Source organism: Rana temporaria, chromosome 8 (assembly GCF_905171775.1).
Source record: "Rana temporaria chromosome 8, aRanTem1.1, whole genome shotgun sequence".
Lineage (NCBI taxonomy): Eukaryota > Metazoa > Chordata > Amphibia > Anura > Ranidae > Rana > Rana temporaria.
Genome location: NC_053496.1, coordinates 180,463,702 through 180,481,972, shown reverse-complemented (window position 1 = coordinate 180,481,972; position 18,271 = coordinate 180,463,702). Strand labels below are relative to the sequence as shown.

Here is an 18,271-nt window from a genome sequence, read left to right as displayed (position 1 = left end):
TTTGTGGTCTAGTATCATTGAACCTTATATTTGCCAAACATTCTCTTGGTTTAGGGTGACGATCTGATAGATATAAAAGTTGAGTTTAAGGCAGAAGGCGACCAGTCCACGAAAGAGGGTACCATTATAGTGCCAGTTAAAGTCGAGGAGGCTTTTCATGTCATGATGGAGAATCAGCCGTCCCTCACATCCCCGGGTAAGAGGAGACTTTATTGTAAAGGAGAGAGCAGTACGGAGGCTCCACCTAGATCCCCCATCATCTGATAAACACATAGAAACAATGTATTCAGTCAGTGTGTGTGTGTTTCCTACAGATGGATCCAGTAATGGGAACCCACCAGATAGATGTCCCCGTCCTATGTATTCCTGGGATTCCACACAGGAAGGTCACACCATCCCTCACCATCATCAGGTAGGTGGGACTGAGCATGTAGACCTAAAAATATATTTGCGGTATGGGGTAACATTCCTATATGCAGGGCTTTTTTTCAGGGGGAACTCAGTTCCACCACCTCTGGCTCAGACCCTTTGGTGCCTGCTCACCACATTCAGTTGTAAACACAGAAGTCTGGTTTCTGTGTTTACAAGTAACAGCTCTGCACTCTGTGTGTAACCCCCCTGAACTCTGCACTCTGTATGTAATGCAATCCTTAATGTCCCTTTAAGACCTTTCTACTGTTTTTGAAATCTGAACAGGGTCATGGTTGAGTTCCTGCACCTATTTTCTGAGGGAAAAAATGCTCTGCCTATATGTCATCTCTTGCTCCTTTTTTACAAATGTATTTTTTTATCTTTGGGGTTTAGGGTGAAAAGCTAAAAGGCATTAAAGTTGAGGTTAAAGAGGAAGAAGAAGAGATGTTGATGAGTGGAGCTCAGCAGTCTATGGAGGAGGGTTGTCCTCTGTATTCCCAGGATTCCACACAGGGAGGTCACACCATCCCTCCCCATCATGAGGTAGGTGGGGCTGAGCATTTAGATTAAAAAATGTATTCTAAGTTGTGAGAGGACATTTTTCTTTGTGACTAGTTCCTTTTTTATACAAGTATTTTATCATGTTTGGGGTTTAGGGTGAAGAACTAAAAGACATCAACGATGAGATTAAGGAGGAAGAAGAAGAGAGGTTGGTGAGTGGAGATCAGCCGTCTATGGAGGAGGGTTGTCCTCTGTATTCCCACAATTCTACACAGGAAGGTCACCACTATACAGAGAATAATCAGGTAGGTGGGACTGGGAAAAAAAACTAAAAAATTATTCTACGAATGTACATTCTTCTATGTCATCTCTTATTATTGGCAGCAGTGTTTCCAGATGTTATATTTTATCATCTTTGGGGTTTAGGGTGAAGAACGGAAAGACATCAAAGTTGAGGGTAAAGAGGAAGAAGAAAAGAGGTTGGTGAGTGGAGATCAGCAGTCTATGGAGGAGGGTTTTCCTCTGGATTCCCAGAATTCCAGCCAGGAACATCCGAACTATACAGAAAATAATCAGGTAGATGGGACTGGGTAAAACTAGAACAATAATTCTATGAGAGGATATTCTTCTACGTAACCTTTTATTATTGGAAGCATTGTCTCAAATGTTATGTTTTATAATCTCTGGAATTTAGAATAAAGAACGGAAAGACATCAAAGTTGAGCATAAAGAGGAAGAAGAAGAGACGTTGGTGAGTGGAGATCAGCAGTCTATGGAGGAGGGGGAGATGATTATGGAAATTAAACCGGAGGAATCCTCTCTACATATGGACACAAGTAAGTCATAAACACCTGATGAAGAAAGTTCACATTCTACTTATCTAAGGCATGCAGTTTGAATTGGATGAAATGGATTGAAATATACTATGGCCCGGATTCACGTAGAACCTTTTCAGGGTCCTAGACTATGGAACGCTTTACCAACCAGCATTCGGTTGGAGGAAAACCACCTGACTTTCAGAAGACGGATCAAAACTCTGCTCTTTTGATGTCATGAGACAGGAACAACTAGCGCCCAGAAGCGATTCAGTTCGCATGCGCCGCGCTTTATAAGTTTTTCATTCATTCATTCAGAACCGCGTATCTTTGTGCGGGCGTAACGTATCCTATTTACGTTACGCCTCCGCAACTTTGACAGGCAAGTGCAGTATTCACAAACCAAAGTTGCGGCGGCGTAGCGTAAATACGCCTGATTCAAATGTGGAAGATGTGGGCGTGTGTTATGTAAATTTATTGTGACCCCACGTAAATTACGCTTTTTGCAAACGGCGCATGCGCCGTCCGTGAAAGTATTCCAGTGCGCATGCTCCAAATTAACCCGCAAGAAGCCAATGCTTTTGACGTGAAAGTAAATGACGCCCAGCCCTTACGCAAACGACGTAAAACGTGAAAAATTTTACGCTGTACCGACATCCATACCTAGCATTGGTACGCCTCGTCTACGCCTCATAGAGCAGGGGTAACTTTACGCCGGAAAAAGCCTTACGTAAACGGCGTATCTCTACTGCGACGGCCGGGCGTACGTTCGTGAATAGGCGTATCTAGCTGATTTACATATTTCTAGGCGTAAATCAGCGTACACGCCCCTAGCGGCCAGCGTAAATATGCAGTTAAGATACGACGGCGTAAGAGACTTACGCTGGTCGTATCTAGTGTTGCTCACGAATATTCGCATTGCGAATATTCGGCTCGAATATGGCATATTCGAGAAATCGCGCTATATTTCGAATTTCGCGGTGAATATTCGCAATTCCGAATATTCGCATTTTTTCAATTTGATTTTTAAAACAGATCACATCCTATCGACGTCTAAAAGCATTGCTGGTATGATTAGAGACCCTGGGCCGAGTAGCTAAGCTGAGGCGATCCTTTTATGTTGCCGAATATATAAAAAAAAACATTGCGATTTTTCGCTATTGCGAATGCGAAAATGATTGCGAATTTTCGATAACTGTGGTAGGAGAACTCTGATTGTCTCTGATGCAAAAGGGGGGGGGCTTTGTGTATGTTTCTGTTATGAATATTTGTATGTTTGATATTATTTTTTTTTGTAAGAAGGAAAAAATTGCGCATACCTTAAAAAAAGGGGAGAATACAGCAGCAACTCAAAAATGTTATACAACATAATTTAATACAAGACAGAAAATGGAGTCGCTCTACAAGAATAAAAAATATGTCTAGTGACAAGACATGTGGGCAAATTTTAAAATAAGCAAGCGCAAATAACTTGTGAAATACACAGTGAAACAAATATATAAAGAAATATAGTCCCAATAATAGAAAAATAATCTTTCATAAAAATGTCTTTGATATGTGAAGTGAAAAAAAGTCCAAAGCATGCAGCATGAACGTGTTCAATCTTCAAGGTGTTTGATTGACAAACGGCTGTGACAGATGGATAGAGTAAAGAATCACCACCAATGCAAAACACTTTTTATTTTCTATTGTAAAATATCACGAATATTCTGAGCCAATCAGAGTGCTCCTTCTGCATTTGCCGAATATTCGCAATTATTTTGTATTGTAAAATATCAAGAATATTCTGAGCCAATCAGAGTGCTCCTTCTGCATTTGCCGAATATTCGCAATTATTTTGTATTGTAAAATATCAAGAATATTCTGAACCAATCAGAGTGCTCCTTCCGCATTTGCCGAATATTCGCAATTATTTTGTATTGTAAAATATCACGAATATTCTGAGCCAATCAGAGTGCTCCTACAGCATTTGTCGAAATTGCGCAATAAATATCGCATTCGCATGTTGCGATATTTCGATAAAATATCACGAATATTCTGAGCCAATCAGAGCGCTCCTCCAGCATTTCTCGAAATTGCGCAATAAATATCGCATTCGCATGTTGCGATATTTCGATAAAATATCACGAATATTCTGAGCCAATCAGAGTGCTCCTACCGCAGTTATCAAAAAATCGCAATTATTTTCGCATTCGCAATAGCGAAAAATCGCAATCATTTAATTTCGATAAAATATCACGAATATTCGAATTTAGCGAATATATCTCGAATATTCGAATATATATTCGAGATATATCGCGAAATCGAATATGGCATATTCTGCTCAACACTAGTCGTATCTTAGAGAAATTCTGGCGTATCTGATTCTTTGAATCAGGCGCCAAGATACGACGCCTCAGACTCAGAGATACAACGGCACCAGCCACCACTGGTTAAAAGACTTCCTTCTGTGTTCCAAACAGCGGATAATAACAAATGAGGAGGAAATACTGTACACCATATGAAAGGTCCATCTCCATTGCTCAGTATAACGTCATGTTCCCAACAAATGAGGAGGAGATACTGTACATCATATGAAAGGTCCATCTCCATTCCTCAATATAACGTCATGTTCCCAACAAATGAGGAGGACATACTGTACACCATATGAAAGGTCCATCTCCATTCCTCAATATAACGTCATGTTCCCAACAAATGAGGAGGAGATACTGTACACCATATGAAAGGTCCATCTCCATTGCTCAGTATAACGTCATGTTCCCAACAACTGAGGAGGAGATACTGATATTGCAGGCTTGGCTGGCTTAAAGCGGATGTGCCACTAAACAAATATATTAAAAGCCAGCAGCTACAAATACTGCAGCTGCTGACTTTTAATATAAGGACACTTACCTGTCCTGGAGTCCAGCGGTGATCGCAGCAGATGACGAGCCGATCGCTCGTCACCCTGCTGCTCCCCCCTCCATCCACGGTGAGGGAACCAGGAAGTGAAGCGCTCCGGCTTCACTGCCCGGTTCCCTACGGCGCATGCGCGAGTCGCGCTGCGCCCGCCGATTGGCTCCCGCTGTGTGCTGGGAGCCGAGTGTTCCCAGCATACAACGGGGGACGGACGGGAAGGGGAAAAAAAAACCCGTCCTTTGCCCGTATCGTAGGGCCGGAAGTGGGTGCAGATACCTGTCTGTAGACAGGTATCTGCACCCCCCTCCCCCCTGAAAGGTGTCAAATGTGACACCGGAGGGGGGGAGGGTCCCGATCAGCGGGACTCCACTTTAGAGTGGAGATCCGCTTTAAATCAGGTTTGGTCTCCACCCAGAGACTGGCCACATTAATCACCTTGCAGGTGGACAGACAGACATGGAGAAGGCCATATGAAAGGTCCATCTCCATTCCTCAATATAACGTCATGTTCCCAACAAATAAGGAGGAGATACTGTACACCATATGAAAGGTCCATCTCAATTCCTCAATATAACGTCATGTTCCCAACAAATGAGGAGGAGATACTGTACACCATATGAAAGGTCCATCTCCATTGCTCAGTATAACGTCATGTTCCCAACAACTGAGGAGGAGATACTGATATTGCAGGCTTGGCTGGCTTAAATCAGGTTTGGTCTCCACCCAGAGACTGGCCACATTAATCACCTTGCAGGTGGACAGACAGACATGGAGAAGGCCATATGAAAGGTCCATCTCCATTCCTCAATATAACGTCATGTTCCCAACAAATGAGGAGGAGATACTGTACACCATATGAAAGGTCCATCTCCATTCCTCAATATAATGTCATGTTCCCAACAAATGAGGAGGAGATACGGTACACCATATGAAAGGTCCATCTCCATTTCCCAATATAATGTCATGTTCCCAACAAATGAGGAGGAGATACGCTACACCATGTAAAGGATTTATCTACAATTCCTTATCTTTATCCAACTGATGTATCAGAGACAATGAAGAACTTGAGGGCTCCATGTGACCCTTGTACTTATTGTGAGGCTCTCAAACATGGGCGCCGTAGTTGGAGTTTTCCTTACCTAGATGATTACTCCGGCAATCCAACTGCCATTTGTTGGTTAAATGGTTTCTTTTTTTTTTTTTCGCATTCCTTTTCCCCCTTGTAGTATGTTTTCTCTCTCTGACCATCTTGCCCAGTGTATACATATGACTTCTGAATACAAGATGTATGAGAACAGATATGACTTCTATTAAATATTGCTTTCCAGCAGATGGACGGTGTTTCTGGAATATAAATACATCGGAGGGACATCTTATTATATCTCCAGATTGTAAGGCAGAAGATACCGACATTCCACAATATTCTCCCAAAGTCACCTCTGATTGGTTGGTTAGATCATCAGATCCTTCTAATCCTGAGGAACCTTCTGAGGAATCCCATACTATGACATCAGAGGTCCATCCAAGTTCTCACAGTGCTGACAGATCACCAGATCCCCAGATATCGTCTTCAAGCCATAAGAAGGTTCACACAGGAGAGAGTTCATTGTCATGTTCAGAGTGCGGGAAATGTTTCAAATGCAAAAAAGATCTTATTGTACACCAGAGAAGTCACACTGGTGGGCGTCCTTTTCTTTGTTCAGAGTGCGGAAAATCTTTCACTACAAACAGAAACCTTCGCAGGCACCAGAAAATTCACAGGGGTGAGCGTCCTTTCTCTTGTTCAGAGTGCAGGAAATGTTTCAAATGCAAAAAAGATCTTATTGTACACCAGAGAAGTCACACAGGTGAGCGTCCTTTCCTTTGTTCAGAGTGCGGAAAATCTTTCCCTACAAACAAAAACCTTCGCAGGCACCAGAAAATTCACACCGGTGAGCGTCCTTTTTCATGTCCAGATTGCAAGAAAAGTTTCGGTCGGAAATCAGTCCTGGTTTCTCATCAAACAATTCATAGGGGTGAGCGTTCTTTCTCTTGTTCACAGTGCGGGAAATGTTTCAAATGCAAAAAAGATCTTATTGTACACCAGAGAAGTCACACTGGTGAGCGTCCTTTCCTTTGTTCAGAGTGCGGAAAATCTTTCACTACAAACAATTACCTTCGCAGGCACCAGAAAATTCACACGGGTGAGCGTCCTTTTTCATGTCCAGATTGCAAGAAAAGTTTTGTTCGGAAATCAGCCCTGGTTTCTCATCGAAGAATTCATACGGGTGAGCGTTCTTTCTCTTGTTCAGAGTGCGGGAAATGTTTTGTCAACAAAAGAGCCCTTATTATACACCAAAGAACTCACACAGGTGAGCGCCCTTTTTCTTGCTCAGATTGCGGGAAAAGTCTCCCTACAAAACAAGCACTTTTTATACATCTGAGAATTCACACGGGTGAACGTCCTTATTCATGTTCAGAGTGTGGGAAAAGTTTCACTCTTAAAGGACAACTTGTTGCACACCAGAAAATTCACACGGGTGAACGTCCTTTCTCTTGCTCAGATTGCGGGAAATGTTACCTTAAAAAAGTAAACCTTACTGCACACCTGAGAATTCACACTGGTGAACGTCCTTTCCCTTGTTCGGAGTGCGGAAAACGTTACTTTATAAAACGAAGACTTCTTATACACCAGAGAACTCACACTGGCGAGCGTCCTTATTCATGCTCAGAGTGCGGGAAATCTTTTGCTCAGGAAGGAACTTTTGTTGAACATCAGAGACTTCACACAGGTGAGCGTCCTTATTGGTGTTCAGAGTGCGGAAAAACCTTCCTTCATAGAGGATACCTTGCTAAACATCGGAGAATTCACACAGGTGAACGCCCTTATGCCTGTCCACAGTGCGGGGAATCTTTCTCTTATAAAGCAGCCCTTGTTAAGCATCAGAGAATTAACACAGGTGAGCGTCCCTATTCATGTTCAGAGTGCGGGAAATCTTTCACTATGAAAGGAAACCTTGTGCAACACCAGAGATTTCACACAGGAGAAAGTCCTTATTTATGTTCAGAGTGCGGGAAATCTTTCAAACATAAGGGAAGCCTTCTGAAACACCACAGAAAACACACCACAGAGCGGCCTCATTGCATTCAGAGTTTGGGAAATGAATTACATAGAAAAGAAGGCGGAGACATCACAGAGAAATCTCTTGCTGATTGATTGACAAATGTACGATAACTTTTCCAGGTGGAACTGTTGAGTCCATGGAACAGCTGGAGGATAAGAAATAGTTTGTTAGAGGGGTACATCCCGGCAGAAGTGATATTTCATTTATAGGAGGAGTTTGATGGACCGAGTCTTCTTCTATTTTGTGACGGAACTCCTTGGCATCCCTCTTGGGTGTTTCCACCAAACCGTGCCTCCTGCCCTCCAAACCGTTCCAGCAGACCGGGACCCAATATCAGCCCTTTTACCCCAAATGTCGGACACAGACAAGATTTTGCAGTAGAACCAAAGGATTGACAGTTTATTAAACAGAAGTACGGGTTTTATACACTTCAAAAGTAGGGCAGTCACCACATGGACAATAAAACCAAATTTTACCCAAAACATCACACAGTGGTTTAGATAACGAGATGGAGTTGACACAAGGTTAATTCCATCATAAGTACCTCCTAGAGATAGCCAAATTATCCAACAGACAGAAACAATAGATGACTTATTTAACAATGGGATTTCACACATAGACAATGCTTTGATTAATCAGGGATCCCAGACTGTCCGGCAACAGCATTCAAGAAAACCCAGGGCTGTCCAAATCTCATTAACCAGCTTTCTTTTCACATACATCTGCTCACTGAGTTTGAAGTTAGCAGAGACCATCATCGGACACAGACAAGATGTTGAGGTAGAACCAAAGGATTGACCGTTTATTGAACAGAAGTACGGATTTCTATACACTTCAAAAGTAGGGCAGTCACCCCATGGACAATAAAACCAAATATTACCCAAAACATCACACAGTGGTTTAGATAACGAGCTAACATTGAACATAGTTACATAGTAGGTGAGGTTGAAAAAAGACACAAGTCCATTAAGTCCATCCTATGTGTGTTATTATATGTCTGTATTACATTGTATATCCCTGTATGTTGTGGTCGTTAAGGTGCTCCTCCCCCGCTGAGACCACCGCCTTTGGAAGGGAATTCCACATCCTTGCCGCTCTTACAGTAAAGAACCCTCTACGTATTTTAAGGTTAACCCTCTTTTCTTCTAATTTTAATGAGTGGCCATGTGTCTTGTCAAACTCCCTTTCGCAAAAACGTTTTCTCCCTATTGTGGGGTCACCAGTACGGTATTTGTACATTGAAATCATATCCCCTCTCAAGCGTCTCTTATCCAGAGAGAATAAGTTCAGAGCTCGCAACCTTTCCTCATAACCAATATCCTCCAGACCCTTTATTAGCTTTGTTGCCCTTCTTTGTACTCCCTCCATTTCCAGTAAATCCTTCCTGAGGACTGGTGCCCAGAACTGGACGGCATACTCCAGGTGCGGCCGGACCAGAGTCTTCTAGAGCGGGAAAGTTATTGTTTTATCTCTGGAGTTGATCCCCTTTTTAATGCCAATATTCTGTTTGCTTTCTTAGGCTCAGCAATGGGATTGCTAAGCCTATCATCTAGTAGGACCCCCAGGTCCTTTTTCATCCTAGATTCCCCCAGGAGGTTATCCCCCCAGTGTATAAATTGCATTCATATATTTGTCACCCAAATGCATTATTTTACATTTTTCTACATTAAACCTCATTTGCCATGTAGTTGCCCATCCCATTCATTTGTTCAGATCTTCTTGCAAGTTTTCCACATCCTGCGGAGAAGTAATTGCCCTGCTTAGCTTAGTATCGTCCATAAATACAGAGATTGAACTGTTTACCCCCATCCTCCAGGTCATCTATAAACAAAATATATAGGATTGGTCCCAGCACAGAACCCTGGGGGACCCCACTACCCACCCCTGACCATTTTGAGTACTCCCCATTTATCACCACCCTCTGAACTCGTCCTTGTAGCCAGTTTTCAATCCATGTACTCACCCTATGGTCCATGCCAACAGACCTTACTTTGTACAGTAAACCTTTATGGGGAACTGTGTCAAATGCTTTTGCAAAGTCCAGATACACTACGTCTACGGGCCTTTTTTTATCCAGATACACCACGTCTACGGGCCTTCCTTTATCTAGATACACCACGTCTACGGGCCTTCCTTTATCCAGATACACCACGTCTACGGGCCTTCCTTTATCAAGATACACCACGTCTACGGGCCTTCTTTTATCTAGATACACCACGTCTATGGGCCTCCTTTATCTAGATGCACCACGTCTACGGGCCTTCCTTTATCTAGATACACCACGTCTATGGGCCTTCCTTTATCTAGATACACCACGTCTATGGGCCTTCCTTTATCTAGATCAGGGGTCTTCAAACTATGGCCCTCCAGTTGTTCAGGAACTACAATTCCCATCATGCCTAGTCGTGTCTATGAGAGTTTTACAATGCCTCATGGGATGTTTAGTTCCACAACAGCTGGAGGGCCATAGTTTGAGGATCCCTGATCTAGATACACTACGTCTACGGGCCTTCCTTTATCTAGATGGCAACTCACCTTCTCATAGAAGGTTATAGATTGGTTTGGCAAGAACAATTCTTCATGAATCCATGCTGATTACTGCTAATGATACCGTTCTCATTACTAAAATCTTGTATATAGAACAGAAATAAGGTTTTTTATACACTTCAAAAGTAGGGCAGTCACCACATGAACAATAATAAAACCCAATATTACCCAAAACATCACACCATGGTTAGATAACGAGCTAACGTTGACACAAGGCTAAACCCATCATAAAAACCTCCAAGAATTAGCCAACAGACAGAAACAATAGGTGACTCAATTAACAATGGGAATTCACACCCAGACAATGCTTTGATTAATCAGGGATCCCAGACTGTCCAGCAACAGTATTCAAGCCAGGGCTGTCCAAATCTCATTAACCAGCTTTCTTTTCACATATATCTGCTCACTGAGTTTGAAGTTGGCAGAGACCATCATCAGACACAGACAAGGTGCTGAGGTAGAACCAAAGGATTGACAGTTTATTGAACAGAAGTACGGGTTTTTATACACTTTAAAAGCAGGGCAGTCACCACATGGACAATAAAACCAAATATTACCCAAAACCTTGGATTAAGAGCATAATCCGTTCCAGGAGAATGCTTGTAATCCAAAGCACTCACATATCAAAGCCAGTTTTCCCATAGAAGTCAATGGAAACAAAGACAATTTGTTCCGCATTGACTTCTATAGCATGCAATACTGCATGTGACCAGAGGTGGGGTGGGGGCGTCCGAGAGCCTCGGAAATACTCGGGGACAGCTCGTCTGATCTCGTGAACGGAGTATTTGCGAACGGCTCAGAACCGTTCCGAGTGTCAGTGCCACCTCTGGCCAAATGCGGTCATGCACGCCCCATTATGTTGATTTCTGCTCGTATAGCCAGACAACACTCGCAAACCGAGTCAGAATTGAACAAAAAAAGTTGCTTGTTTTTCAACACGCTCGTTAACCGCGTTGCTCGTAAACCAAGGTTCCACTGTATCTCCCTCAAATGGCAGGGCCCCACAGTCAGTCGGGCTAGGAGGTTCCCTCTACTGTTACGTTTGACCTGCAGGATAGTACTGTTGTGGAGTCTTTAGACCACAGTCTACTGTATTACTATAACATTGTAATGGAACTTTGATTGCTACCCCTTGTACATAGACCTGTTTGACGAGTTATTATCATTGCCTATTACTGGATATGGTTGTTTGACATGTTTGCCTTTTCTGTATAATCCGCATTCCTTAAATAAAGATTTAAAAAACAAAAAAAAATCCTTCCCAAAATATACTGACATTGATCTCCAGACCCTTTTTTTATCCACTACTTATTTATACACGTGTGGGCCAGATCCACAAAGAACTTACGCCGGCGTATCTATTGATACGCCGCGTAAGTTCTACGATGCGCCGTGGTATCTTTGTTTTGTATCCACAAAACAAAGATACGACTGAATGTGGGCTCGATCCGTACGTCTTAGTACGCCGTCGGATCCTAGGTGCATATTTACACTGGCCGCTAGGTGGCGCTTCCGTTGATTTTCGCATAGAGTATGCAAATTAGCTAGATACACCGATTCTCAAACGTACGTCCGCCTGGCGCATTTTTTTACGTCGTTTACGTAAGGCTTTTTTCGGCGTAACGTTACCCCTGCCTCTATGAGGTGTACGCAATGTTAGGTATGGACGTCGGGATAGCGTCGAATTTTCCGTCGTTTGCGTAAATCGTTCGCGAATAGGGCTTTGCGTAAGTTACGTTCACGTCATCTATGCATTGAGCGAGCGTAATTTAATTTGAAAATTCGACGTGATACTGAGCATGCGCCATTCGAAAAAAGCGTCATTTACGTGGGGTCATGCTTAGTTTACATAAAACACGCCCCCCTGTTCCTCATTTGATTTAGGCACGCTTACGCCGGCAAATTTACGCTACGCTGCCGTAACTTACGGCGCAAATTGTTTCTGGATAAGGAAACTACGCTCTAAGTTACGGCGGCGTAGTGTATCTGAGATATGCTACGCCTGCCTAAAGATAGGCAGTTCTTTGTGGATCTGGGCCGTGTGTGTTTGTTTATCAGGTGGATTTTTTTTGTTAATTCTTGTTTTCTTTTTTGTTTTGTTTTTATCTTTTTTTTTGTGTTTTTTTTTTTTTTTAATCAGAGAAAGGTTTTTATACGTATCAGTTGAGATTTTTGTGTTTGCATGAGCTGCTTCTCTATAGAAGTGTGTTTAGGGTGTAGCCTGATTCAGGTGATCACCTTAAATTGCCTGCCTGGAGAGTATATCGATGTTGTGAACAAAGCAAGCTACACTCTTGTGAAACGCGTGAACTTCAATCCCTGTAACCCCTGTCTGGCTTTTGACAATAAATATTATCATAAAGTAATTTTGCAGCTCTGAAGGACCGTTGTCATAGGTTAACCGATGAAGCTGACTGTTGGTCCGTCACGCCTACACACCGTAGGTTAAATAACCGATTGTGTCAGAACGCGGTGACGTAAAACACGACGTGCTGAAAAAAATGAAGTTCAATGCTTCCAAGCATGCGTCAACTTGATTCTGAGCATGTGTGGATTTTTAACCGATGGTCGTGCCTACTAACGATCGGTTTTGACCTATCGCTTACCAATCCATAGGTTAATTTTAAAGGAAGTTGGCTTTTTTTTAAAAGGGGTTGTAAAGACAAAAATATTTTCCTCTTAAATTAAAGTCTGACAGTAGCTGATAAAGTAAAAAGTAATGTTTTGCATTATAACTAGTTTGATACCTGTTGAAATCGAGCTGTTTTATTCACCTCCGTCACTCCTGAATCGTTATTCTCACTGACTTCCTGGTTTGCGGTGCGCATTCATTCTTGCTACATCATGGCCTAATGGGAACTACAGTTCCCATTAGGCTTAGCCTCCATGCCTGTGAGGGATACGAGAGCATCTTCACGCAGGGCTGTAGTCTTAGGGAGGGGGTGAGCACATTCTGCTTTCCACCTTGCAAAACGGCTCAGATGCTGGTGGAAAGCAAGAAGAGGAGTGACAGGAAATGGCATTTTCAAACCTGGATTACTGTATTTTGGAGGTCAAAAGGAAAAACGAGGCAAGTGATATTTAAATGCTCCAGCTTACAGCAATCAATTGAACAAAAAAAACCCGAACCTTTAGTGTTCCTTTAACCTTTGGTTAAATAACCTATGGGGCCCACACACGATCGGTTTTGACCGATGAAAACGGTCCTTCAGACCGTTGTCCTCTGGTTAACCTATCGTGTGTACGAGGCCTAAGATGATCCCATTGCAACATACAGTATAGCCTCTTACCAGATCCAAAAGGATCAAGTGCACACATGAGAACACCACCGCTGGGATAAGCACCACCACCCCACACAGTCACCACTCAGCAGTTCCACATGGTCCCGGTCCACGGGGTAATGAAATCAGAAAGGAGGACTCGTAGCGAATTACCAATAAGAACTTTTAATTAAAAAGGGAATTGCACTTACAGAGAAAACTCTTGGTTAAAAGCACACACGATAGTGTCAGGGTGGCCGCCTGGAGCATGGACTGTGCGTCCTGACGTCACCGCTGTCTCCAACCAATGTATTTCCCCTCAGAAAGGATTGGAGGTCAACGCGCAGTGTCACATACAAAACATTTATAAGGGAGAAAGAGGAACTGGTAATGGTAAGCAGATGAACCCCTTATTGAGGAAACGGACCACTTCCATTTGTCTGTATTTCAACCTAACCACCCAATTCAACTGGAATTAATATTCAAACCTTTAATACTATCAAAAGATCATCTAATTAGAAGACTAAATGACTGCGGAAAAAGAAAATGCAGAAAAAATTAAAAAAAAATCAACAAAAATCCAGAAAAACGCTAGAACATAATAAAAATGAAATACAAGCTATATCAAAGTATATAAAAAGTGTCTGGGTGACCATAAAAAAACATTTTCTGAAAAGCAGCAAGCAAAATGATGAAACCGAACGTAGGCTGCAGTATTTATCTCCAACACAAGGTGGTGATGTTACTTGGCACAAACAGGAAGTGATGTAAGCTACAGACAGGAAGTGATGTAGGCTACAGATAGGAAGTGATGTAGGAGCATAACTAGGAAGTTCCTGGTAAAAGAGTGGGAGGGAAGGAGAGAGCAGACATTGCTGGAACTAGTCGTAAAAGAGGTAATAAGATCTTATTTTATACTTACACCCAGTAACCCCTGTCATGTACGTCCTCTTCCTCCATAGTCACTGTGATGTCTGCTATGTATTATAGTAAGGGCCCATTCTGCATATATAGAACCCTTTATCCAACTGTCCATCCAGAGCCTCTGGATTATAGACCGGATATATCCTAATTATAGCTCTTGATTTTTCTGAGGTGTCAGGATGTCACTGTCTATTTCTCCATGGAGGAGTGGGAGTATTTAGAAGGACACAAGGATCTCTACAAGGACGTCATGATGGAGAATCAGCCGCCCCTCACATCACCGGGTAAGAGGAGACTTTATTGTAAAGGAGAGAGCAGTACGGAGGCTCCACCTAGATCCCCCATCATCTGATAAACACATAGAAACAATGTATTCAGTCAGTGTGTGTGTTTCCTACAGATGGATCCAGTAATGGGAACCCACCAGAGAGATGTCCCCGTCCTCTGTATTCCCGAGATTCCACACAGGAAGGTCACACCATCCCTCACCATCATCAGGTAGGTGGAACTGAGCATATAGACCTCAAAATATATTTGCGGTATGGGGTAACATTCCTACATGTCATCTCTTGCTCCTTTTTACAAATGTATTCTTTCATCTTTGGGGTTTAGGGTGAAAAACTAAAAGGCATTAAAGTTGAGGTTAAAGAGGAAGAAGAAGAGAGGTTGGTGAGTGGAGATCAGCCGTCTATGGAGGAGGGTTGTCCTCTGTATTCCCAGAATTCTCCATGGAAAGATCACCACTATACAGATAATGATCAGGTATATGGGACGGGGCAAAATGCTCAAAAATAATTCTATGAGTGGACATTCTTCTGTGTCATCTCTTATTATTGGCAGCAGTGTTTCCAGATGTTATATTTTATCATCTCTGGAATTTAGAATGAAGAACGGAAAGACATCAAAGTTGAGATTAAAGAGGAAGAAGAAGAGAGGTTGGTGAGTGGAGATCAGCAGTCTATGGAGGAGGGGGAGATGATTATGAAAAGAGAACCGGAGGAATTCTCTCTACATAAGGACACAAGTAAGTCATAAACACTAAATGAAGAAAGTTCACATTCTACTTATCTAAGCATAAAGCATGCAGTTACATGGATTGAAATATACCCCATGTCACATTCCTTTCCCCCTTGTAGTATGTTTTCTCTCTCTGACCATCTTGCCCAGTGTATACATATGACTTCTGAATACAAGATGTATGAGAACAGATATGACTTCTATTAAATATTGCTTTCCAGCAGATGGACGGTGTTTCTGGAATATAAATCCATCGGAGGGACATCTTATTATATCTCCAGATTGTAAGGCAGAAGATACCGACATTCCACAATATTCTCCCAAAGTCACATCTGATTGGTTGGTTAGATCCACAGATCCTTCCAATCCTGAGGAACCTTCTGAGGAATCCCATACTATGACATCAGATGTCCTTCCAAGTTCTCACAGTGCTGACAGATCACCAGATCCATCCAATCCCCAGACATCTTCTTCAAGCCATAATAGGGTTCACACAGGAGAGCGTTCATTGTCATGTTCAGAGTGCGGGAAATCCTTTACTAAAAACAAATACCTTCGTAGGCACCAGAAAATTCACACTGGTGAGCGTCCCTTTCCATGTTCAGAGTGCGGGAAATGTTTCACTCAGAAACAACAACTTATTGTACACCAGAGACTTCACACGGGTGAGCGTCCCTATTTATGTTCAGAGTGCGGGAAATGTTTCACTCAGAAACAACAACTTATTGTACACCAGAGACTTCACACAGGTGAGCGACCGTTTTCATGTCCAGATTGCGAGAAGAGTTTTGTTAGGAAAGCAGCCCTGGTCTCCCATCGAATAATTCATACGGGTGAGTGTCCTTTCTCTTGTTCAGAGTGCGGGAAAAGTTTTGCTCGGAAAGAAACCCTGGTTTCTCATCAAAGAATTCACACAGATGAGCGTCCGTTTTCATGTCCAGATTGCGAGAAAAGTTTCACTCAGAAAGAAGCCCTGGTTTCCCATCAAAGAATTCACACGGGTGAGCGTCCCTTTTCATGTCCAGATTGCGAGAAAAGTTTTGCTCGGAAAGCAGTCCTGGTTTCTCATCAAAGAATTCATAGGGGTGAGAATTCTTTCTCTTGTTCAGAGTGCGGGAAATGTTTTGTTAGAAAAGAAACCTTTATTATCCACCAGAGAACTCACACAGGTGAGTGCCTTTTCTCTTGCTCAGAGTGTGGGAAAAGTTTCCTAAAAAAAGAAGCACTTTTTAAACATCAGAAAATACACACTGGTGAACGTCCTTATTTATGTTCAGAGTGTGGGAAAAGTTTCATTGAAAGAAATGACCTTCGTAAACATCTGAGAATTCACACCGGTGAACGCCCTTTCCCTTGTTCGGAGTGCGGTAAAGGTTTCTTCACAAAACCAAAACTTATTGTACACCAGAGAACTCACACTGGCGAGCGCCCTTATTCATGCTCAGAGTGCGGGAAATCTTTTGCTCAGGAAGGAGCTCTTGTTGAACATCAGAGAATTCACACAGGTGAGCGTCCTTATTCATGTTCAGATTGTGGGAAAAGTTTCACTATAAACAAAATCCTTCTTGTGCACCAGAGACTTCACACGGGAGAAAGTCCTTATACATGTTCAGAGTGCGGGAAATGTTTCACTATGAAAGGAAACCTTGTGCAACACCAGAGAATTCACACAGGAGAAAGTCCTTATTCATGTTCAGAGTGCGGGAAATCTTTCCAACGTAAGGGAAGCCTTCTGAAACACCAGAGAAGACACACCGCAGAGCGGTCTCATTGCATTCAGAGTTCGGGAAATGGATTACATAGAAAATAAGGCGGAGACATCAGAGAGAACCCACCTGCTGATTGATTGACAAATGTACGATAACTTTTCCAGGTGGAACTGTTGGGTCCATAGAACAGCTGGAGGATAAGAAATAGTTTGTTAGAGGGGTACATCCCGGCAGAAGTGATATTTCATTTATAGGAGGAGTTTGATGGACCGAGTCTTCTTCTATTTTGTGACGGAACTCCTTGGCACCCCTCTTGGGTGTTTCCGCCAAACTGTGCCTCCTGCCCTCCAAACCATTCTAGCTGACCGGGACCTAATACCAGCCCTTTTACCCCAAACGTCGGACACATACAAGATGTTGGGGTAAAACCAAAGGAATGACCGTTTATTGAACAGAAGTACGGGTTTTTATACACTTCAAAAGTAGGGCAGTCACCACATGGACAATTAAACCAAATATTACCCAAAACATCACACAGTGGTTAGATAACAAGGTAAAGTTGACACAAGGCTAATTCCATCATAAGTACTTTCAAGAGTTAGCCAAATTATTCAACAGACAGAAACAATAGGTGACTTTATTAACAATGGGAATTCACACAGAGACAATGCTTTGATTATTTAGGGATCCCAGACTGTCCGGCAACAGTATTCAAGAAAACCCAGGGCTGTCCAAATCTCATTAACCAGCTTTCTTTTCCCATACATCTGCTCACTGAGTTTGAAGTTAGCAGAGACCATCATCGGACACAGACAAGATGCTGAGGTAGAACCAAAGGATTGACAGTTTATTGAACAGAAGTACGGGTTTTTATACACTTCAAAAGTAGGGCAGTCACCCCATGGACAATAAATCCAAATATTACCCAAAACATCACACAGTGGTTTAGATAACGAGCTAACATTGAACATAGTTACATAGGTGAGGTTGAAAAAGACACAAGTCCATTAAGTCCAACCTATGTGTGTGATTATATGTCTGTATTACATTGTATATCCCTGTATGTTGTGGTCGTTCAGGTGCTT

At 42.5% G+C, this 18,271-nt stretch overlaps 3 protein-coding genes across 3 annotated transcripts in view; all 3 read left to right on the top strand.

Annotated features, from left to right (window-relative positions):
- LOC120910566 (zinc finger protein 268-like) overlaps nt 1-18,271 on the top strand; it is a 129,011-nt gene that overhangs the window by 74,286 nt on the left and 36,454 nt on the right. The gene's annotated exons all lie outside the window — the stretch shown is intronic.
- LOC120910015 (gastrula zinc finger protein XlCGF26.1-like) lies at nt 921-18,096 on the top strand. Its single transcript, XM_040321848.1, has 5 exons — nt 921-954; nt 1,068-1,217; nt 1,339-1,488; nt 1,607-1,748; nt 15,699-18,096. Exons 2-5 carry the CDS (start codon nt 1,146-1,148, stop codon nt 17,285-17,287), a joined length of 1,953 nt encoding a protein of 650 aa, XP_040177782.1. The 5' UTR covers nt 921-954; nt 1,068-1,145; the 3' UTR covers nt 17,288-18,096.
- Nucleotides 5,926-8,800, top strand: LOC120909804 (gastrula zinc finger protein XlCGF26.1-like). Its single transcript, XM_040321535.1, has one exon. It carries the CDS (start codon nt 5,926-5,928, stop codon nt 7,819-7,821), a length of 1,896 nt encoding a protein of 631 aa, XP_040177469.1. The 3' UTR covers nt 7,822-8,800.